The sequence below is a fragment of the Miniopterus schreibersii genome (assembly GCF_964146895.1).
Source record: "Miniopterus schreibersii genome assembly, chromosome: 2".
Lineage (NCBI taxonomy): Eukaryota > Metazoa > Chordata > Mammalia > Chiroptera > Miniopteridae > Miniopterus > Miniopterus schreibersii.
This window is the reverse complement of record NC_138102.1, coordinates 179861103-179883989: the sequence shown is the minus strand read 5'-3', so window position 1 is coordinate 179883989 and position 22887 is coordinate 179861103. Positions and strand designations below refer to the sequence as shown.

At 53.3% G+C, this 22887-nt stretch overlaps 1 protein-coding gene across 2 annotated transcripts; it reads left to right on the top strand.

The window, feature by feature from the left end:
• Positions 1 to 2155: 2155 nt before the first annotated feature.
• Positions 2156 to 17759, top strand: IFT27 (intraflagellar transport 27). 2 transcript variants are annotated; one of them, XM_081130980.1, is made up of 7 exons: positions 2156 to 2564; positions 9124 to 9203; positions 9593 to 9652; positions 10767 to 10826; positions 12778 to 12895; positions 13773 to 13882; positions 17544 to 17759. In XM_081130980.1, the coding sequence occupies exons 1-7, from the start codon at positions 2531 to 2533 to the stop codon at positions 17640 to 17642; spliced, it is 561 nt and encodes a 186-aa protein (XP_080987106.1). In that variant the 5' UTR covers positions 2156 to 2530; the 3' UTR covers positions 17643 to 17759. The 2 variants fall into 2 exon arrangements, with proteins under 2 accessions (XP_080987106.1, XP_080987105.1); XM_081130979.1 differs by having other exon boundaries at positions 2160 to 2564; positions 16230 to 17759.
• Positions 17760 to 22887: the final 5128 nt, after the last annotated feature.

The following is a 22887-nucleotide window of genomic DNA, read 5'->3' as shown; positions in this document are numbered from 1 at the left end:
AACTCAATCAGTATTTACTCTCCAGGATGGGAGGACCTGTGAGAGGAGTCAGAGGCAGGGGACATCCCTGCTGGGGTCGGGGAGGGGGGGGTGACAGACTACCTGTGTTCAATCCCCAGTTCTGCCATTCACTAGCTATGTGACCCTGGGCATTTGACTTAACCTCATTTGGGCTTTAATTTCCCCATCTATCAAATGGGAATGAGCCTCAGAGGGGCTATTGTGACTATCAAGTATGATTGTGAATATTAAATTAATTAATTCTTTCAAGCACTTAGAATGGGGCCAGCATTCAGCATGTGCTTAACGTATACCAGCTCTCATGGTCCCAGCTGCTCAGAGAGGGTTAAATTAGAATTTCTCAAGGCCTTTCTTGGTTCCAAAACTCTCTGGCCACCTTAAAGCCAGTGACTCTCAGTCAAGCAGCTGTCAATTAGTCATAAAGAATGTGCAGAGGCCGTTGGGATGGGGAGAGCAGAATTCAGTATATTGGGTTTACCATCTCCCTGGAAAGATCCAGAATGCTCTCATGATGGTGCTGAGAAAAGTCACACAGACTAGCAGCCACGAAAGGTAAAGGGTGGATGTGGTGCAAAGGAGTGCAGCCCTAGTGGGAGGTGCTATTCCCCCCCCCCTTACGGGGAAACTGAGGCTTCAGAGGATGGCCCCAGCTACAGTTCAGTATCTCAGCTCCATGAGGCTGCCTCAGAAGGCTGACCTCACCCAAGGGGTCCTTTAAGGGACTAATGGGGTCACAGTGAGGCAGGAAAACCAGGCAGAGGCTTTCTAACTCACTCAGGCCTGGGCGTCTCCAGGCAGATGCGCATGAGGTCTCCAAAGAAAAATAGTAGGTAAGGACACTGAAGGAGAGGCAGGTTTTCACCGGAATGCCAGAAATGCTTCCCTAGGAGAGAACATTCTGGACAATTTGTATTGTTTTACTGCGGATTCGTCGCTGAAACCTTCCCAGACATTTATGGGGGGGGGGGGGGGGTTCGTTCCCCTGCAAGAGGATAGTAGCTACACCCACACCCTGCAACTGGGAGAGCAAACCGGTCCCGGTAACTGAAAGGCATGTGACCGCAAATCCTGAACCCAGGCATCTTCCTAGGCCTTCCCCCCGCCCCCCGTCAGGCTCACCGCGGGGGCGGGGGAGCTGCAGGAGCGGGAAAGGGGTGCATCTGGCCCACCTGTGACGATGATGCTAAACCAGGTCCACCCAGATACGTTTCTTCTCATTCAGCTGTTGGGTGTGGACCTGCTGTGTCCCGGACACTTGCATGCTTCTCTTTTAAGCCTCGGGACAAGCCCGTGAAGCGGGTTCCGCGTCCGCCCTTAGGGACGAGGCAGGAGGCTGGCGGCGAGGCGACTCACCCGGGTGGCCGGCCCCGACGTCACCGGGGGTCCTGACCGCCGAGCGCGCGGGCCCCCTCGTGCCACCGCCAGGTCCGGGTGCTCGCTCTCTGTGCGGCGACGCCCTCGGTTTTACACGAGAGAACAGGGGCTCAGAGGCAGGGACCTCGGACCCCTCCGTCCGATCGCGCGCCCCCCTCAAAGTTCACTCGTCTCCCCGGGTCCACTGACACCACTTTAAACACTTTCAAATTTTAGATTGTAAAGCGCATAACACCCTTGGGCTTTAAGACTGAGATTTCCCTGCGGGATGCGGGGCAAGGGCTGGACTTCTTGATGCCCCTCGCGGCCGCACTCCGGGAACCTGGGAACTGGGGGAGCAACAGGAACCCCCGCGAGGTCGCACCGAGTCCAAGCTCCGCGCCTGCAACTGCGGCCCCAGCTACTGCGCAGGCGCCGCTCCAGGCTCGCGCGCTCCCGCCCGGCCCTGAGCGGGCGGGTCCACGTCGGAGGGCAGGGGACACGGCGAGTCCCCGTTCCTCCCGACGATGGGCCAGGCCAGCCTCTGGCCAATCAGAAAGCTCCGGCTACAAGAGGTTGGAGCTGCTTTTCCCAGAACTTTCCGGCCGTGCGGAGGGAGGGAGGTTAAATGATTGACATCTCCTCCAACCATTAGCAAAGCGGCATAAGCTTGAAAAGCAGAAGCTACTACGAATTGTCTTGCAAGAAAGGTTTCTTAGCCCCGCCCCCTCCTCCCACTGGCCTCCGAAAGCCTTTGGGGTGGGAGGTTTTGGTAGCAGCCAATCGAGGGTCAGCAAGAAGGCGGAGGAGGCGGAGCAAGCAGTTGCCCCGCCAGTGTGTTCTTGCGCGGTGCTTGGGGTCCCAGGGTGGGGTTCACGCGTCCTGATGATCCCCACTTGGCAGGGGCTGGGACCGGGACGCGAACCGGAGCCGTGTCACCTCGCTGGCACCTTCCAGGCGACCTACTGAGGCCTTGAGCCGGGCCCCATCTGGGGCTCCCCTACGCCCCCGCCCCACCCCTAGCGCCAGATAGCAGCCCCCTGTGCAGCCCTGAGGGTCCAGGCCCCATCTGTCCCCGTCCCCAGCGCCGCCACAGGCCCCAACGCCTCTAGCCGCTGCTCTTGCCCTGTCTGGTCCGTGGAGGTGGTTGGTTACCATGGTGAAGCTGGCAGCCAAATGCATTCTGGCAGGTGAGTCTGAAATTTACAGTGTCCGGAGTCCAGAGACCTCCTAAGTTATCGATAGCTTTTGTTCAAGTAAATTGTCTACCCAGTTTCCCTTTCTCTCCCCCAAAGGCGAGTTAATGCAATTACTCATCGTGTAAATTCTATCAGGCGTGGGAGGAGGCTCTTGCAGAGCACATTGGTAGCTCCGGCCGATTTCCCGGCTCCCTGCCTGCTCTGAGACCTCCTTCCCCGGTATGAGCTGTGCTCAGGAGGCAGAGACTCGTTCAACAGCAGGCTAAGCACACCAGAGGTGCTTCAGCTAACGCAGTGCAGTACCCCAAAGTCAGGCATCAGTCACTTTGGTAGTCTTTTTTTAATGGAGGTTTTTTCCTTCCCCCCACCTCTGATAACAGGGATTAGAGACAGTGCTGTACAGTTGACCACAGTTTGCAAAAAGTGCACGAGTATTAGACGATACTGTGCTGCCCCACGCTCAGGGGGACGGACATGTCGAATCCCCCAAAGGCAGGAATCTTTGCTTTGTTGACTGACGCATCCCAAGCACCCCGAACAATATCTGGAGCCTAGTAGGTCCTCAGTGAACATCTGTAGAATGAATGAATATGTGGCACTCACATTTGTGGCGCTCTCTTTGTACCCAGCTGCACATTTAGAAAAACATTTGCCTGGATTATAGACCCGGGACCACAGAACACATGTACTTTATGGAGTCTTTACTGCCTGCCAGGCACACGTATTTCATTTCATCCTCACAGTAGCACGCTGGGGTAGATTCTGTATTCTGATCTTACTGAGGCACTGAAAATAAGGTCTCTTGCCTAAGGTCACCCGTGGTGAAGGAAGATCATGGGAAGGATTTCAACTCCCAGATCTGCCCAACTCCAAAACTTAACCTATGTTACTCTTGAAACCTGTGACCTTTCCAGGGTTCCTTGACCAGCTGAGGAAAGAAGCAGTGAGAAATTATAAAGAGAAAAAAAGGATTCTTTTATTATTATTATTATTATTATTCATCTCTTCCAGACTGAAACAGATATTTTTAATGACTTTTCTAATTTGGAAATAAAGGGGCCGCATAGAAAGATAACTGACAACAGCAACTCAAATCATACTGGAGCAAAAGAAATTAATGGCTCTCAAGAGAGTCTCTGCTTTCCAGAGCACCAGGGGAGGCAGTGTTGTGCAGCAAAAATAATTCTGGCTGTTCCTCTCATTGCTGTGTCCTCTTGGACAAAGCACTTCTCTGTGCCTCAGTTTCCTTGTGGGTAAGGTGGGAATGTTTTTATTTTCTGAAGTTAGTTTTTTTTTAATGGGCTTCTCTCTCCGACTGTTCTTTCCTTATTTCTTTTTTCATTCAGCTTCCATCATGGAGCTGACTTACTGAACCCTTTCCATGCGCCGGCTCTGTGCTAGACCCTCGCCTCAGCATCTCACTGAATCCTCACACAGCTCTGTGGGCTCAGCATTATTATTGTCATTGTCATTTACAGATGGGGCAGCTGAGACCCAGAAAGGTTAAGATATTTGCCCTGGGTCACACAGCTGCATGTGGCAGAGCTGGGATCTAGACCCAGGTGATCTGATTTCCAGGGGTTTGTTCTTAGCCCCAAGCTGTACTATCCTCCAGCCTCAATTCTAGACTCTTTGCCCTTCTTTACACCCCCTCCCTCAGGTACTGTTCCCCTGATTCCAACCACTGTCTGAGTGATTCCTGAATTCCAACCTAGCCCTCAACCTGCAGCCCCCTTTCGAGGCCTTAAGGGTATCATCTCCTCTTGGAAGTTTCCAGGGACCAGAAAACCTCAGCACAGCGAATCAGCTCCACCCACCACTACCCACCAGATTCTGGTTTTCCACCCCACCCCGCCTCACACACACCCCTCTCTGGTTTTCTTTGCCTTCCCCCTCACAGACCTACTGTTTAAATTGAGCTCATCTGCCTTTTTTTTCTCACATAACTAGTCATTAAAGGACCTGGTATTCAATTCAAGTGCTTATTCATTCAACAGATTTTTATTGAGCACCTACTAAGTGTAAGTCCCCATTTGAAGTGTGGTGGGAATACAAGGATGAGTCACGCCAGCCTCTGCTCCAGGAAGCGCTGAGATGTACATAATAACTTACAGTGCAGCGCACAGAATGGACTGCCCTCCATGTGCCAGATACCAGAGGAATACCTCGTGGTGCATCTGCTCTTGTGCTGGCTCAGCTCAGGAGAGAAAACAATGCTTGACATTTATCTACATGTTATTTACTTAAAAACCACTTAACTGTTACTCAATATACATTAGGCATTGTACGTATTAACTAGTTAAGTCCTCATAACAATTCTGTGAAATAGGTGCTATTATCCCCATTTTGCAGATGGCACAACTGAGGCCCAGAGAGAGATTACTGACCCACGGTCACACAGCTTGTCATGATGGAGCTGGACTCAGTGCTCTAAGTGCTATGATTTATTGCCTCTTGATATAAGTTGTTCTGACATCAGGTCTCATGCTAGCAGCCGTGAGCCACATTAGCCTCACAGGCAAACACAGAGGAGGGAGAGATGACCTTCGGTGGCTGCGCACGGAGTACACTGAGCTGGGCCTGGCAGAGAATGGGCAGGATTTGGACTTGGGTTGGAGTGACCTGGGAGGCCGTATTGGAGGGATTTTCAGAGATCAAAAGAATAGGTATACAGATACTGAATTTTAATGTTGTACACCGGAAATTTACATGTTATTAACAATGTTATCGCAGTACAAAAGGAAAAATATATTTGTTACACACATACACACACACACACACACACACACTGGGAGTGCAGAGCGGAGATTTTGTGTAAGGGATATTCAGGGTCAGGGGTTGACCAGAGAAGAGGGTTATGGGGGGGAGTCCTTGGCGGGCTTTGCAGGACAGCGACAGGGTAAAAGGTTATGTTATGAAGGTCCATCTGCTGGTGCCGAGCTCGGGGTGGGTCAGAGCAGGGCGAGTACTAAAGGGGAGAGGGCTGGTTGGGAAGTGCTTTCAGGCAAGACCCAGACAGGAAAACAGAAAACACATTAGGCATTTCAACAGAGAAGTGTTAATATACGGAAACGGTCCAGCAGGCGGGAGACCTGAGACAGCAGGCGGAAAACACTGAGATGACACGGAACTGGGAGGTAGAGGCGGGGTTGCCAGAAGCTTGAAGAAGAATCCAGAGAGCAGGAAGCAGACCTCAGAGGAGGCTGCCCAGCTCGCGGGTACCTCAGGAATTCAGTGACCAGCGGGAGGCCCGTCCATGCCACAGGTCACTAGGACCCATTGCCCACCAGCAGAGACATGACTGAACCGATTTCAGAGCATCCTGGGGGTCTGTGTCCTGAGACCACTCCTGGTACCACAGGGCTGCAGAAGCCAGGGTCCAGGCAAAATGCAGAAACTGCTCTGGGTGTGTCAGTGCAAGGATTTCATGCGGGACATTAATCCAACACGGAGGACTGGGAAGACAAACAGGGACAGCAAGGCGGCACAGAGAGTCACTGCAGGAAGAAGCCTCACCCCAGGGCTGGGGACAGAGGGCAGAGGGTGGTCCTCAGGACCTCGAAGCTCAGGAGGACCCTGGGGAGCTGAGAGGCAGACCTTGGAGAAGGCGCCACTGTCACATGGTCATACAGCTTGTCGTGATGGTATCTCTGAGGGGGTGTGGAAAACTGGTCTGAGAGTACAAAAAACAACCGAAAAACCTGGAGACGGCACTAACTAGTGCTGCTGGGGTGAAGGCCATCGCCAGGCTGCTGCCAAGAGAAACAAGCAGACGGGAAGGAGCAAGTCCGGCTGCCCGCCCGCCTTCCAGCCTTTCCCCGGAACGCGCATTGGCAGAGCTGGACAGGAGGCACCTGGCAGAAGAGAGTCGCGTTTGCATTGTCCCAGCCCCAGCATCACAAGGCAAGGCCCGGACAGGCGGGTTAGGGGCTGCGACAGAAGCCCGGGCATGAGGTAACCAGGGCAGTGTCAGCAGTGACAGCCGAGGTCGTGTGGCTGGAGTGAGGAGACTGAATAGGGGAGGAAGGAGGAGGGTCCGAGGTGACTGTGGGTGAAGTCGGGACAGTGAGAATGAATGGTAACATCACGAACAGAACAGGTGAGACGGTGGGGTGAGACTGCTCAGGACCCGGGCCACAACCTGAGCCCGGCTGCAGACAGACAGATTGGGTGAAGGCCCGTCATTCCGAAGGAGTGGCAGCCAAGGTAACGAGAGTAAAGGGGACAGAGCAGAGGGGGCAGAGGGCCAAGGACAGACCCACAGGGTGCCCACGTTTAGGAGGCAGGAGAACCAGGCCAGGGTGACCGGGGCCACTAGGCCGGAGGGCTCAGGAAGGTGGAGACTGCTTCAGGCTGACTTAGCCTTCAGAGGCGTCAAGAGCTTGAGGACTGAGAAAGACCACTGAACTTGGCGATTCTGAGGTCACCCTTGCATTGTGCCTCTGCAGATGTCACCCTTAGTCAAGCGGTGCCCCTCCCTGCCGTCACCCCCAGGCTCAGCCTGCCCACTGATGAAGCCACTCATTCATTCTTTCCTCGTCTCCGTGCGCCCCAGACGCTCGGGTTCTCAGCTTGCGCTGTTTGAATTTGCACTTGTCATCTTGTTGCTCTGCAAACGTGTTTATCGGCTCTCTCCCCACTGCTCGATCCCTCGTCAGCCGACACAGGAGGTTTTCCGTGAGTGTGGGTGACTCTGACTGGCAGTGGGAAGAGAGAAATATGAAATTAACCAGAACACATCTGTGGGGAATTTCACAAGCGTGAAGAGCCAATTTCCAACCGGATTCAGAAGTCAAACTGGAGTCGGGAGGGTGGGTGCTGCCAGCACGCAAGGAGGGCGATGCGCGCTCTGCTCTGAGATGGGCGGGGACCCCCGCGACTCCAGCCTGTGCTTGCCCCCAGGGTTATGGGAGGCTGCAGTGATGAGGGCCTGGGGCAGAAGGGTCCCTGAGCTCAAGGAGAGGAGTGGGGTCTGGCTGAGAGCATGGTGTTGGAATCCCAGGGAGGTTTCTCAGCTTCCCTGGGCCTCAGTCTCTCCTTCTGTTAAATGAGGTTAATGATAGTGGGGGAGGCATCGAGTGAGACTGTGGGAATGGGTTCAGGAGGAAGGCTGCACATGTGTTGGTTCCCTCGTAAGACATGGTGGCAAAGAGGAAAGCGAGACCTGAATAGCTCACTCAAACCTGGAGGAATTAACATGAAATGAAATGCCACGAGTAGTCAAATCATTGTCTCACAAGAGAAAATTATAGGTGAGAAAAGTCAAAACTGAAAAGTGAACAGATAACTATGTCTGGTGTCAAATGGGTACTAGATTTGTCGGGATGATCACTTAGCAAGTTATATAATATCTCATCACTGGGGTGTGCACCTAAAACTAATGTGATATTTTATGTCAACTGCAATTAAAAAATAAAACATGATTTAAATTTAAAAAAGAAAAAAGTGAACAGAGCGGGAGGGTATGGAGAAATCAAGTAAAGAGAGGCATTGAAGCCACTGTGAAATAGGGAGCGAAGGTGAAGAGATGGCACCAAAGGGTGCAGGTCAGGGGGACCCAAGTGCCATGGTGAGAAAGCGGAAAACAGGCACCCTGGGGAGGGAGGGAATGGTGGGGAATCGGTGTAAGACTCAGGGTGAAGAAAGTCTTGCAGATGGAAACAGGGTGCGGAGCAGAGCCATCAGCGGGGAGGGAAAGTGGGGAGGGCACAGGGCAGTGAGGGGCACGGCCTGCCGCCAGCACCCTTGAGGACACGGGGGGGGGGACTCCAGATTAAATTGCCTCCAACAGTCTCATGAGAAATCCAGATCTCAGACTGAAACTGTGACATAAACCTTCAGTTTTAAGGTACCAATTTATGGGGCTATCAACTAACAAAGGAACACCCAGGAGATAAACCCATTGGGTGTGAGGCGAGCTGCTGTTGCAGATAGACTTGGCCCCTGGGAAGATGGACCCTCAGTGGTCACAGATGGGCACACCGAGGTGGAGGGGTAATGTATCACCTAGAAATGGATTTTAGGGTGGCAAGTGGAGCATTTTTGTTTTCCATAAATGCAGAAAACCTCAACTCCCACACCCACCAAAACAACAAAACAAAAACTATGCAGGCTCCTAACTATGGAAGCTCTAAACTCAAATTGGTTCAGTCGGTCAGCTGAGCCTATCAGTCTGTACCTGGTCGCACCTGCTTACCCTCAAGACATCAAAGCAAATTCCAGTTAGAAAGGGACAGGTTTTCCCATCGGGTATGTTCAGAGGAAGCGTCAGTTCTGTTTCCAGGGCTCCAAAGCCCTCCGTAAGCTCTGTTACCTTCTGGGTCAGTTCTTTTAGATGAAAGGTTAGCCTTGAAGCAACTTGACTCTGGCCACCGTGGGTTTGGGAGATTGGTCTCATGGACCCGATGCCCTGCCAGTGACCTCAGAGCAAGCTCCCATTTTCTCTGAAAACTCTTTGAAGCGTTTGGTTTCTAGACTAGCATTCTGGAGTGGGAAGTCCTCGAGTCAGATTAGGATGGCAGCCAAGTCTGTATTGTACTCTGTCCCACAGGAGACCCAGCAGTGGGCAAGACAGCCCTGGCGCAGATCTTCCGCAGCGACGGAGCCCACTTCCAGAAGAACTATACTCTGGTGAGACAGGGGAGCCATCAGCGGGCTGGGCGTGCGGAGCAGAGGGAGAGAGCCCCGAGATAACTTTCAAAGTGCCTTAAGAAGCCCCCAGAGGTCTGACAAGAGGCTGCTTGAATGGCCACGTGCGAAGTGTTTTTCCACAAGCCTCAGGGCGTGGGTCTGTCTGCAGAGCAGACTAGCCAGTGGTCACTTTGTCACCACGCACGGCTCACTCTTGGGCAGGGAGCTGGACAAGACTAGTTGATCCTCTGTGACTTCTGCACCACAGTGAATCCAGAACACGAACACTTAAGCTGGGGACATGTCTCCTAGGCGTCGGGTGCTTGGCGTGTCCTCCTGAAACGTGCCTCCTGCACCCTGACACACACGTTCTTGGTTTTCCTTGGCAGACAACAGGGGTTGATTTGGTGGTGAAGACAGTGCCAGTTCCTGACACAGGGGACAGTGTGGTAAGTGGTGCTCTTAACCCAAGGGAGCTCAGTGCCCCTGCGGCAGCGCCCTGGGTCTCCGTGGTCACCATCGTCCTCCCTATGAGAGACGTGGTGCAAGGACTTGGCCTAGACTCATCTGAGCGTTTGGGAACAGAACTGTGGAGCGAGAAGCCTCCTAGGGAGGGGGAAGGAGAGGAAGGAGAACTGAAAGATGGCCCCTCATAGAACTTATCAAGATTCTCAATGTGGGTCCCTCTATGGGACCCACACTCCTGAAATTGAATTGCTAGATGTTATGTTTGTATGTGCTTTCTGGGGAGAAAGTTTAAGAGTCACCAGATTCTTACAGAGGTACATAAGCAAAAACAGTTTTAAGTACCCCTGATGCAGTGAGAAGGGACGAGTCAAGAGCACAGGTAACCTGTGTGCAGCTCAGATTATGCCATTGGTGTTCGGACAGCATGTGCCAGGGTCGGAAGCCAGTCAGGGATACCCAGTGCCCGGAGGGAGCTGAAGGGGAAAGTTTGGGGAGACCCTGGGCGACAGCAGACAGCATTGGGGAGGGCCTCTCCCATAGGCTGGCTGCAGTTTGGACCAGGGCACGAGAGGTCATCCTGCGTCTTCCGTCAGAATCACAGCCTGAGCCATCCGGAGTGATGACAGACTGTCCTACTTTACACGCCTTCCCAGGCCTACTCAGTGACCTCCTTTAAAAAGAACAGTTTTAAGATTTGAAAATCAATTTGGTTAACAAAGTGCAGAGTGACCTTTTGGAAACCAGAGCACTTGTCAGCCTGTTTAGCATTCTGTTCTGCCAGGTGGGAAGGCAGCTTGTTCCTGGTATTTTTGCACTTGGGGTTAGGAAAGGTGAGAGCTGCACAGAAAGTGCTGGTGGTGTGGGAAACGTCCCGCCTCGCCAGGATTCTGGAGGTCGCTCCTCTTCCCATCACCATCCTCGTGGCCCCGGGGGAGGTGCAGCCTCTATGAATGTGTGTGTGCACGTGTGTGCACCTCACCGGGAAGCCAGGTCTGGTGAGCTTGGGGCAGTGCCACTGACTTGCAGCCAGTGCCCGCCCCCTCTAACCCCCCCGCCCTGTGTAGACATTCTTGGGACACGCCTTTCTGATTTTAGGAGCTCTTCATTTTTGACTCTGCCGGCAAGGAGCTGTTTTCTGAAATGCTGGATAAATTGGCAAGTAGCATGTGGTTTTATTTCCTAACCACCACCATCTCCCTCAAAAGGTCCCCCCTTATATTGCTCTCCCAGAAATACCACTGTGTCACTCCACTCTGGCTGCCGAGAGAAGCTATGGTAGCAAAATTCTGTAAGGGGCACTCCTCCCAAGCTTGGGACTGTGGCCTCTTGGCAAGTAGGAGTGCCTCGTACATGTGATCCCCCCAGCTCTGAATGGCCAGGTTCCAAATGCACCCCAGCTGTGTGGGGCTCAGCCCTCCAGCCGCCCACTCTGGGGCCTCACTTCTTTTAGCAACTCCCACCTGATGGTCCTTTCAGCCCTCCTCCTCAACCTCCCAGGACAGGAACACACATTTCCTTCCCTCCGGGGGTGGGGTGCCCCAGAGGCCCCATCACGAGGCTCACCTTCCCAGGCCACACCCTGGTCCCATGGGCTTGGCCTGGGACATGCCCCTGCTGCCCAGGGCTCCTCGTGCCCATCCAGCCATCCTCTCAGGATCCAGCCCGCTGTTCCTTCCCAGGTAACAGTTCCGCTAATCTGGGCCAGCGAACTAATTAGAAGGGTTAAGCTCTCCAGAGCCCTCCGCTGCCTTTCCAAGAACGGCTACATTTTAATAGAAACTGTTTTCTGCCCTGTTTTTGGTTTTTGTCTCAGAGAAACAGATCTAATGATGGGAAGTTCACACAGGGCTGGCTTGATATATCAATTCATGTTTGCTACATGCCTACCTACTATGTGCATGGCCTGGCACTGGGTGCTGCCCTGCTGGATGGAAGGGAGGATGTGCCTGGCAGGTCAGGGCCCCAAGCAGCTCACACCCTGACTCCAGCCTCCCACCTCCAGCTCAATCCTCGGACTGTCACTCGATGAAGCCTGGAGGAGGAAGGTGTCTCCTGCATGCTCATGAAGGGTGGGGTCAGTGTGGTTCTAGTGCAAGTTCTCGAGCTGGTCTGTGGAGTGAAGGGCGAGAGAATCATTGGTTTATCTATTTCCCCATCCTGCTGGCCTTCAGGAGCCAGGGCAGCCTTGGGGATAGGGAGGTGGGCCCTCCAGAGCAATTCTGGGCTGACCTTCCAAGGAAAATTGGAGGGGAAGGATTCTCCCTCACACCCTGGGAGGTTACAACACCCCAGAAATAAACCAGGCTCTCATTGCGCAGGGTGGGGGTCTCCAGAGACCAGGGCAGGGCCACAAGTCACATGCATCACAGCCTGAGCAGGGCTATTCTAGGCCCTGTGCCAAGCAGCAGGATGCCCTGGGACTCTGAGCAGCCCCTGAAGGCGACCGCCCTGAGAGCATAGCCCTGGTTCTTGGTTGGGATAGTGGCCTTGTCCAGTGGTCTGGTTTGGAGTAGGGCCTATGCACTGCAGGAGCAGCAGGAAGCACCCTCCACATTTTGAAAAGCAGCCTTTATAAAGGAGATGCAAGCAAACAAGCATCGGTGACTGGCCGATGAAAGAAAGGATGCTCTTCCAGGCTGCAGAGCAGAGAGGCACACCAGCTTGCATAATAGAGGGCCATCAATAAGGATGAGAGAATGAATTCCTGAGGCCAGTGGCAGGAAAAGCGCCTCTCGGTAGAGAAAAGTTGCAGTCGTGCCCTAGTGTAGAAAGCATATCTGACCTGGGCAAGTTGGTCACCCTCCACTGCAGCTGCGCAGTAGGAACATGGACACCAGCCCAGCCAAGTTGGGCGGTTTCTCGATGATGCCCAGAGTGCCCAGCAGAGAGCCTGGCATGGATGTGAGCCCTGGCCCTGGACTTCATCACTGCACCTTCCCCGCCCAGGAGCCTAGCCCTCCATTCATTCCTTTGGGTGAATTGTTTCCTTCTGTGGGTGTGGCTTATTCTGACTCATGTGGCCACATGTCCCTTCCCAGATTTTCTCTCAGCCTAGAAGTCACTTTCACTGATACTGACATGTGCTCATCCTGTCCCTCTTGTACAGTGGGAGAGTCCCAATGTCCTGTGTCTCGTCTACGACGTGACCAATGAGCAGTCCTTCAGCAACTGCAGCAAGTGGCTGGAGAAGGCCCGGTCACAGGTGCCAGGCACCTCCCTCCCAGGTAGGAGCTGTGGGCATCCGGGTTTGCCAGTGGCACCTCAGTCCTTCAAGTGCAAGAGCACAAGGTCATTGCAGAGCTGGCTGTGGGTGCAAAAAGGGGGTGCCCTGGGCTTTGAGTGTGATGGCCCAGCTTGTACACAGAAGCCTCAGTGAATTCCCACACGCCTCTGATCTGTCAAACAGGCATGATGACACCCACCGTGCAAGGCTGTGGGGACACTCCAGTAGTAAAGGGGAAGGGGCTGTGATAGGAATGTGAGCTGTTATTTCTGCAGAGCTAACCCCGGAAGAACTCCTCATTTTCTCCTGTCTGTGGGGCACAAGTAAACAGGTCCAGTTGTCACTTCTGAATGCTTTAAATCAATTTATTTTTCATTCTTATGTGAGATCAACAAATCCTCCTCATTAAAGACCAGGAAAAACGATCTCCAGAGACAGGCTCAAAAATTAGCTGCAGCTGATGCAGCTGGGGACAGATCTAAATTACCTCCAAGTCCCTGACTCTGAGCTCAGTCCTTAGATTAGTATTAATGACCATTTTTAAAGTTTGCTCCATGAGCTAGGAATTGATCGAAAATACTTGCATAAATTTGGCCCTCGCCTTCAGGGTGCTTGCAGCCTTAAGGAGACAAGGCAGACAGATAGATACACATGAAGTCTAGAAAAAGGGCCACGTAGAAGCTGTGTGTGCAAAGCAAAGCCCACTCTGCTGTGGCCCGTGGGGTCATCACAGTGTCCCTGTCTTGCTCACCACCTCGAACCAGGCAGCCTCTCGGACAATCTTTTAGGCCCCTCAAAGTCAGTCTGCTTGCTCTTTTCCCTCCAGTGGGCCTCCCAGGCTGCCAGTTAAATGTGGTGCTTTGGTTTCTTTTGAGTAGGTGTGTTAGTGGGCAACAAGATCGACCTGGTGAGCAGACGAGTGGTGGAGTCAGCTCAGGCCCAGGCGTGGGCACTGGGCCAAGGCCTGGAATGTTTTGAAACATCGGTGGTAAGTGCCTCCGATTGCTCGGTTTTTCACATAACCTCATGCATCGTGTTGTTACTCCACCATATGCAGAGTCGAATTTGGAACTGATGTTTACATTCTTAGCCCAAGATCATTTCTCAGTATAGCAAGAGTCACTTTTGCATTTCAATAAAGCTGATCAGCCAGCCAGCCCCGGGAAACGTTGTATCTCAATTAGTGAAAAATACAAGTGGATTGTGTTCAGTGTCAGTGACGCTAGACATTTGCATGAGATATTGTGAGTTAGGTGCTGCTGGAACATGACTTCACAGATCCTTCCTTTCAGTCCTGTGCACCAGGCCCTGGTCCCCCAGTTCCCACTTCCACGAGGAGGTGAAGTGCCTTGCCCACAGTCACGTGACTTTTAGAGGGTGGGACCAGGACTGGGATCCATAGCTTCTGGTTCCCATCTGTGCTCCCTGCCCCACCTTGCTGCAGCCCCCGAGTGACTCCAGGCCACAGATTTTCCCCCAGTAGACGAGCAGGAGCCCTCATTAAGGGGGACATTTGGAGTGATTTGTCCTGGCACCCTCAGTACACACACGTCATATTTTTAGCTGTCCAGCTGGTGAACCCCTCCCTGTGTTGGGAGGTTTGAGGTCCTAGCCTCGCCTCCTTACGGCCAGGCGTGTGACTCAGGCTGTCCCAATCAGATGTGCTTGTGTGCCATATTTCTACAAGAGGAGTGAAGTGGAGACTGGCCCCTGCAGGAGCAGCCCAGAGACATCCATTCCAGAGCCAGCAGGGGCTGAAGCGCTGGCTGCAGTGCCCCTCGCCAGGGCTGTTGGGAAGACCTGTGGGCCTGGCACATCCGTGGTTATAACATGGACCTCACCCCTGGCCTTTTGGCCTCTGGATCTGATTCTCTGGCCCTTCAGAAGAGTCCGTGGGCTAATTAATAAATAGCCTGGAGGTCGTTTTTACTTAAAATCTACTTAAGCCATAGGCAATTCTGTTGCATGTAGGAATCTTGACAGGCTGATGCTGAAGTTAGTGGCTGTGCGGCTGTGAACCCCCCCCCCGAAAGGCATGCTTCCTGGAGAGCACAGTGAGGCAAGGCAGGTGGTCTGAGCCCCCAGGGTGAGTCGCAGATCTAGCTGTGGGTCCTCGGCAGGTTCCCTAACCGCTGGTGCCTCGGGCGCCTCACCTATCAGGTGGGGACAATAAGCCCCACTCTGCACGGAGTGGGTGTGAGAGTGAAGTCAGGCGGTGAATACACACTTAGCACAAGTCACAAGTCTGGTGCACAGCCAACACTCCGCAAAAGGGAGCTTTTCCAAAGTATAAGCATTTCCCCCTAGCCACTGTATTCATACTGCATTACTGACTAAGTCGTAGGTTGTACTAACGTAAATGCACTCTTGCCTCTGGCCCAATCATCACAATTGCTCAATTAATGAAGTCCAAATTGGCAAGCTTTTACTGTATAGAGGGGCTTTTACCCAGCATGCCCTTGAGCAAAGCAGAGCTGAGCCGCACTCACAGCAAACATTTTAGTTTTCCCTTCCAATATTCCCCCTTGTGAAATGCCTCCTCACCCCAATGTCCCATACTCCCCAGAACTCAAAAAGTAACACCGGAGGCCCCTGGGTGGTGGGTGTAAACTCTGCTCGGCTGTTTGTTCCTCACTGTGGACACAGGTGGGTATAAATTGTGCCTGCAGAGGCTGCAGTTAAGCACTTGGTATTAACTGTGCGAGTTAACTAGTCTCCCCTGAGGCAGCTTGGTTAGGAAGGCTATGATTAAAAAGGAAATGTAGCCTGGCGGTTGAGTGTCGACCTAGGATCCAGGCGATCGCGGTTTGATTCCCGGTCAGGGCACATGCCCGGGTTGTGGGCTTGATCCCTAGTCTGGGGCATGCAGGAGGCAGCCGATCAATGACTCTCTCATCACTGATGTTTCTCTCTCTCTCTCTCCCTCTCCCTTCCTCTCTCTGAAATCAGTAAAGATATATTTAAAAAAAAAAAAAAGGAAATATAACCAAACTCTTAGACACAGGCAAGTTTTCACACCAAGCCCACCTCCTCCGCTCCTTACTGAATGCAGCGCAGGGGTCTGGCGGACCTGACGGTGGTGCCTGCATGGTTACTTGACTCTCTTTTTTAATTTTTAATTCCATCCCCAGAACTTACACATCTTAAAACTGGAAGTGGTTGCCGTTGACCACCTGCACCCATATTGCCCCCACTCATTCCCACGGCCCCTGGCAACCACCAATCTGCTGTTTCTGTGAGGTCTTTTTCTTAGATTCCACACATAAGTGAGATCATACGGCATTTGTCTTTCTCTGTCTGACTGACTTCCCTTAGCATAACGCTGATTTCCACAGGGGCCACCCCTTGTCTCCACATCCTCGCCAGCGCGTTTGCCTGCTCGGTGGCGGCCACTCCAGCAGGCTGCGGTGATGTCTCACTGTGGTTGGATTTGCACCTCCTTGATGATTAGTGATGTTGAGCGCCTTTTCGTGTGCTGAGGGCCATTTGAATATTTTCTTTGAAAAGATACCTACTCAGGTGCTGTGCCCATTTTTAATCACATTATCTGTGTTTCTGCTATTGAGTTGTCTGAATTATATATTTTGGATGTTAACCCCTTCTCAGGTGTGTGGTTTTGAATGTTTTCTCCCCTTCCATGGGTTGCCTTTCCTTTCTGTTGACCATTTCCTTTGCTGTGCAGAAGCCTTTTCATTGAAGGTGGTCCTGCTTATTGGTTTTTGCTTTTACTTGTGTTTTGGTGTCATTTCCATAAAATCATTGCCAAGATGGATGTCAAAGAGCTTTTTCCCCAATGTTTTCTTCTGGGAGTTTTATGGTTTTAGGTCTTAAGTTCAAGTCTTTAATCCATTTTGAGTTGGTGTTTGTGAATGAATGGTGTGAAATAGGGGTCCAGTCTTTCTATTTGACATTGGCCTTGCCTAGGAGCTTACGCTCCGCACAGCCAAAGGTTCCTGCAGGTATGACAGTTACTTCTCTTGTGTCCAACTGGACAGTGGCAGCTGCCGTGTCCCCAGCAGTCATGAGCCTAGTGCAGATGCTCCTCGGCTACAGTCCAGCCATCCTGAACCCTCTCTCTGCACTTACTGCCACCTCTGTCTCTCCTCTTGGCCAGCCTGTTTCCTCCACCCTGGATTCCCTTTGCTAGAAAGTCCAGGTAACTTTCTCCACCAGAACCGGTTTCCTTTGTGCATTTCTGCCACTCGGCTGGCAGGGTGGGCAGGCTGCTCTCCTCACACTGGGGAGTCTGAGTTCCAGGCTGGGCTCCGCACAAGCCCCTGGGCCTCTGCACCCGGGCCCGGCTGCTGTCTGAACACTGAGCTTGGTGACTCTGGAACATTCTTTGGTTTGGAAATTCTTCCCTTCATTGGGGATAGTTCATTGCCTCTTATCGAGGCTGTACTTTTGCCAGCAGCCAAGGATTGTTTGAAAACAGGTTCAAACCCAGCTCCGCCACTGACAAATGTGTGGCTTTGGGCAAGTTACTTCATCTCCCCGTGTCACAGGTTCCTTCTGGTAAAAAGGCACAATGCTAGCAGCCTCCCAAAGGGTGTGCAGGTGAAATGAGGCAAGTGTGTGAGGTAAGAGTGAGTGTGTGCCGGCTCTGGTGACACACACAACACACCAGCCTCTTCGTCCTGTCTCCGCAGAAGGAAATGGAAAACTATGAAGCCCCCTTCCAGTGTCTGGCCCGGCAGTTCCATCAGCTGTACCGGGAGAAGGTGGAGGTTTTCCACACGCTGGCATGAGGGGCTGGGCGCTGCGGGCCTGCTGGCCGCGGCCCCGTCTCCTTGGAAGACGAGAGAGGACAGAATTGCCTCGGCTCCTCCAACCTGTCATGACAGCTTCAAATAAAATAAGGAAATACAGAAGCAGCAGCTCCTTCCGTTCTTGGCCAGGGCAGCCCAGGTTCTAGAGCAGCCCTGGGAGCCAGGCCGGGGGCCTGGGCCGGCCTCCCAGTGGGGGACGGCGCCTGTGAGTGGGTGGTCCCACCCTCCCTGGGGGCCTTCCCCTGAGAGCAGACCCCACAGCGCCCAGAACTGCTTACAGTTTGCCTCAGGGCTGGGGGACTAAGGGGCTGACTCTCTCCTGACTCTAACACATTGGGCCTTGCTGCCTGACCTCTGTCCAGATGCCTGGGATCCCTCGCCGGGACCACTGTCACCGACAAAACAGTGCCCTCTGCCGGCCTCCCAGGTGCTGCCTCTGAATAAGGGGCCAGCGCCTCCCGGCTGCCGGGAACCCTGAGCACCCAGGGAGCCAAGAACCAGGCCACTTTTCTTTAATGGCCCGCCTCCTAGGGAGCCGGGCAGCAGCCATAACTCTTTGTACTGAGCCTGTTTTCCATCCTGTCTCCGCTGCCAGATTAATCTCCCTAAACACTGCTTCCACTCCTCTGATTAAAGACCCACAGAGGTTCCTCACCACCCTTTACGTCAGCTGCAGCCGCAGTTTGGCATCAAAGGCCGCCTCTGACTGTCACCCTCACCAGGGGTCTCGGCTTCTCTCAGTTCCAGAGCCCTGGAGGGCTCCATCACCTCAGTCCCACGCCTCGAGCCTTGTGGGAGTGGGGGACCTGGTGCAGGGAGTGCCAGCTGGGGGGCAGACAGACCAGTCTGCCCCAGCAATAGTGACGGAAGTGGCTCTGGTGACTATGGCCTGTCGTGTCTCTACATGAGCTCAGCACATTACACGCATTAGCTAAGTAAATCTTTACAGTGCAGAGTCTCATCTCACTTTACAAATGAAGAACCAGAGCCAGAGAACTCAGTGACTTAGCCCAGGAGTGGCAGAGCCGGGATCCCGGGAGCCAGAGCTCAGCTCACAGCTGCCCCCGCGCCCTTCTGGCTCCTCCCGAGTTTGCCCAGGCCTGGAGAAGGTGGAGGTCTTTCATCGGCAAAGGGTGACCGTTAGGCTGCCCTTCAAGGTCATTGTGATGAATGAAATGACAGGTGAAAGACATCAGGCACATGGTGTCACCTAGGTCAGGCCCCTCCCTTCCCCCTTCCTCTTCTGGTTGCTTGTGAGGTCACTATAGCCACAGCAATCTTCCTACTGAGTCCTTCTTTCAGAAGGTAGCACCGAGGGCCGGCAGTGTGCTGGGCGTTTTTCTAGGCACTAGCCATGCCAAGTTGCCAGTCTCCTGTCATGTGTGCCAGGAGGGAAGACCTACAAAAACCAAGGAGACCTGGAGGGGACGCTTCCAGTTGCCCCAGAATCAGTTACTGGGAACTACAGCTGTGGACAGAGATGCTAAGTAACCCACTTCCTAAAGAGATCACAAAGGCTGGGGCCAGACACCTTCCCTGTGGCATAATAGAAGGTGGCAGAATTGTCCCTGGCACCAGAAGCCACCCCCAGCCCCTCGCTCCTTGCTCTTCCCTGTTTATATAAGAATAACGAGTGGTCAAGAGGGAGCGAAGGCAGACATGGTGTTGATGAGTGGGGACCACTCCCTCTCCTACCCCAACCCCAGAACCAAGCAAAAGATGTCCCATGAGACTCCTGAGACAGAGGCCGCTGCCAAGAGGAGGCTGGCACCTCGTGCCCCAGCTGGATGCTCACTGAGCTGCAGAAACCTGGTGCCAACTGCAGGCACAGGGTAGTGAGGGTGTCCTTGGGGAGCTTGGCACACAGCCCTGGGAATTGGGGGAACTCAGTGGGGAGAAGCCTGCACCAGCAGCAGGAAGAGCAGGTACCCCCACCTCATAAGGAACCACAGGGAGGGGGTGTCACTGGGCTCTCAGGCAGCTCCTGCTCCCCGCAGGAGAGGTCAGGCACTGTTCTACTGGCGGGGCTGGGGGTACAGCTGCCCACCCCCAAGGAAATGCCAGCCATGGAGGCTCAGCCCCGCAACAGTCAGGCACCCCCATCTCCAGGGAGGTCACAACAGAAGGAGCAGCCTGCAAGGGGAACAGAGCACCCACCCCTGGGGAGGCACCCAGGGAGAGAGAGATAAAGCTCTCCCTTCCCCACTTCTGGAGAGAAGCTTTGAGCCAAACCTTGGAGCTTTGAACTGGCCTGGGCTGAGTTTTAAAAATAAAAGTGCCTGAAATGTGTTCAAATCAGCCTGTCATGAGGGCCCAGCAAGAAGGGGGACTCGTTCGAGTGTGACAGAATGAAGCAATTAGAGAACGTAGGATGAATTAGGCTTGGGGCCCACTGAGTCGAGATTCCTCAGTAAACTGGTTCTACAATAACGAAACAATGGAGGTTCTTTCCGACCCTGGCAAGTGCCATGCACACAACAAAATGGACCTGTGATGGGCAGTGATTCACAGCATAACTAGGTTGGGTGAGCATGAAAAACTGAGAAGTGACATTGGAATTAAGGTCTGACAACCATGTGGCCATCTGGGGGACAAGCTATCAGCAGCAAGGACAGCAAGTGCAAAGGCCCTGAGGCGCGAACAAGCTTGGAGAGTCCGGCAGCTTCAGACCAGTGGAGGTGTTGGTGTGTGTTGGGAGCAGGAGGTGAGGTGGGCAGGGCCACACTGGCAGGAATCTGGATTCCATCACAAAGGCCGCAGGATGCCAGTGGAGGACTCTTGGCTTCTATGTCCTTGTAGTGCCCGGCCGGCGCAATTTTGGAAACATAGTAGGTGGTTCTTAGTTACTTCATCTCCCCCCAAAATTACTGCACTTCCCTAAAGAGCTCAGGAAAGACCTCCCTGAGAAGGTGACATTTAAGATTTGAGAGAGGGCAGAGTGACTGGTACCCCTGGGCATGGTTGGTTCATCAGCCCCTCAGAGGTGGGCCGTGACAGCAGCGGTGGCCCAACTTCCATCTTCTACTTTCTTTCCCCAGTGCCCAGCCCTGGGACTCAGCAGATGAGCACAGACTGTGTGTTTGGACTTCGAGGGGTTACAGAGTTGGGAGGGACTCAGGCCCTGCCCTAGAATCACCTACAATCCCTGGAGGAGAAAGCTGAGCCAACACTTGACTTCTGCACCCAGTGGAACCCAGAAAGCACCCCTGCCGGGGTCTCCCAGCTGCGGGAGGGCACGGAGCCAGGAGCTCCTGCTGTCTCCTTCGGGATTGAGGAGGAAGCTCTGTTCACTGCTCTCCACAAGCTCTGGCTTCCTTCCCTCCGGGAGGAGTGGCTGCTCCCTGGCTCTGTGGAGCTGACCCTCTGCAGTGTCCTTGCTGCCGGCTGACACTGCTGGGGTTCACCCACCAGGACAAAGAAGCCCAGGTGAGTGGGAGGGGGAACAGCGGGCAGGCTCATTTTGGAGTGGGTGTTCAGAAATATAAACCAGTTCCCCAGCTCAAACGATGCCTCTGCAACACTCAGGCACTTTTCTGTACTGAGGTCCCTGTTTGGATGTGGATAGTGCAGGAGCAGCCCCCAGAGGTGGTCCCCAGACCCAGTGGTTCATTGTGACACTTCTTGCCATGAGAGCCAGCCCTGTAGATTCCCATGGCTGGGAAGGTGCATTGTTAGACCATCTTCTGCAAGGAGACTCGTGGGCAGGAGGCAACCTGCATCAGTGTCTGTGGTAAAATACATTCATCTTGGTGCTAAAATGTTTTTAAAATGGAATATTAGAAACTAAAAATGTCCTGTCCCAAACTGGGGTGTTAGTAAGCACAGATCCAACTGAGCCCAGGATGGGAGCTGAGAATTATACTGACCCACATCTGTTGGAGGAGTTTGCCCATCCTGGAGATGTAGAGAGAAGCCTTTGGTTTTGCACCTATGTACCCTATTCCTGTGTCCATCTCTGTGCAGGGCCCTGCCGATATCAGGGATGACTGAGGCTGTGTCCTCAAGGAGCAAGTCTGGTGAGCAGGGAGGGTTTCTAGGGGCCTTGCAGGAAAATACGTGATGCTAATGGGGGAGGGGCATTCCAGACCAAGGAAACAGCACATGCAAAGGCCCTGAGGCATGAAGCTGGGGGCCCCCCCTTGGGGAACTGCATGCAGTGTAGGTGAGGAGCGAGGGGTGCCCCGCAGGCGAGAGGTTGGAGGGAAGGACAGAGCAAAAGCAAGGAGCTGTTATCACAGAGCAGAGGAGTTGAACTTTTTCCAGAAGGGAGCGGGGAGCCAACAGGGTTTTAGCAGAAGTGACTCACCAGGATTTCTGCTTTAAAAAGATCGACCTGGGGGGACTGGAGGATGGAGTGGGAGAGGAAGTGCCTGGAGGTAAGGAGATGGGGAAGAGCCACCACCGTTCAGCAAAGCGCTGATGAAGGGGAGGTGGAGACAAGACTTCATCGGGCTCCAGCATTAGCAGAAGCTTGGGAACCATCTTTTCAGCCCGACTTAGCGTCGTCTCCCCCCTTTTCCGCAGAACACCAATTGATTTTTTAAAATGTGTTATCCTTTACTGATTTCAGAGACAGGCGAAGCAGAGAGAGAGTGACTTCCTTAGGTTGCAAATTGTTAGTGATGGAGCCAGATTAAGAACTCAGCTTGCGGCCCTCTGTGGATTCTATATTTATGTGCACAATGCCCGTTCGCTCTCCCTCTCTGCCAGGAGCAGGGCAGACGACCATGAGCAGGGCGGCAGCAGAGAGCTCGTTCCTGTGCTGAAAAGGCTAGGAGGCTGGGAAGGCTCGGAGGAGAGAATATCGACCGGGCAGTGCCCGAGTTTTACCTGTGATGGGAGGAAAAAGTGCCCTTTTTGGCCAAAGCCATTATGTAACTGGTTCTAGGGGCAGAGAGGGGTGACCCCAGATTGAGCGTGGGCGCAGGAGACCAGGAGAGCCAGGACTGTCATTCCTGGGGCAGGGACCACACCTGATACTCCTCTCAAGTCCCCTAGGAGCAGCTGGGGTTTTAGTGGAATTAGTCGCAGCTGTGTATTCGTAGGCAAGTCACTTACCTTCTCTGATTGTGGGCTCCCCATTTACCCAATGGGCGCAACAGCATCAACCTTACTGATGACTGTATGGATTCAGAGATGTAAAACCCTTTCCAGGCATGGTCTAACGCATAGTAAGTGATTTCCAAATTTAATAACTATGGCTTTTTTATGAGCCTAAAAGTAA

Coding starts and splice junctions, on each gene's coding strand:
- IFT27 (XM_081130979.1), top strand. CDS start 2,531: ATGGTGAAGCTGGCAGCCAAATGCATTCTGGCAG. Junction 12,896..13,772: donor GCCAGGCACCTCCCTCCCAG/GTAGGAGCTGTG, acceptor TCTTTTGAGTAG/GTGTGTTAGTGGGCAACAAG. Junction 13,883..16,229: donor AATGTTTTGAAACATCGGTG/GTAAGTGCCTCC, acceptor TGATTTCCACAG/GGGCCACCCCTTGTCTCCAC.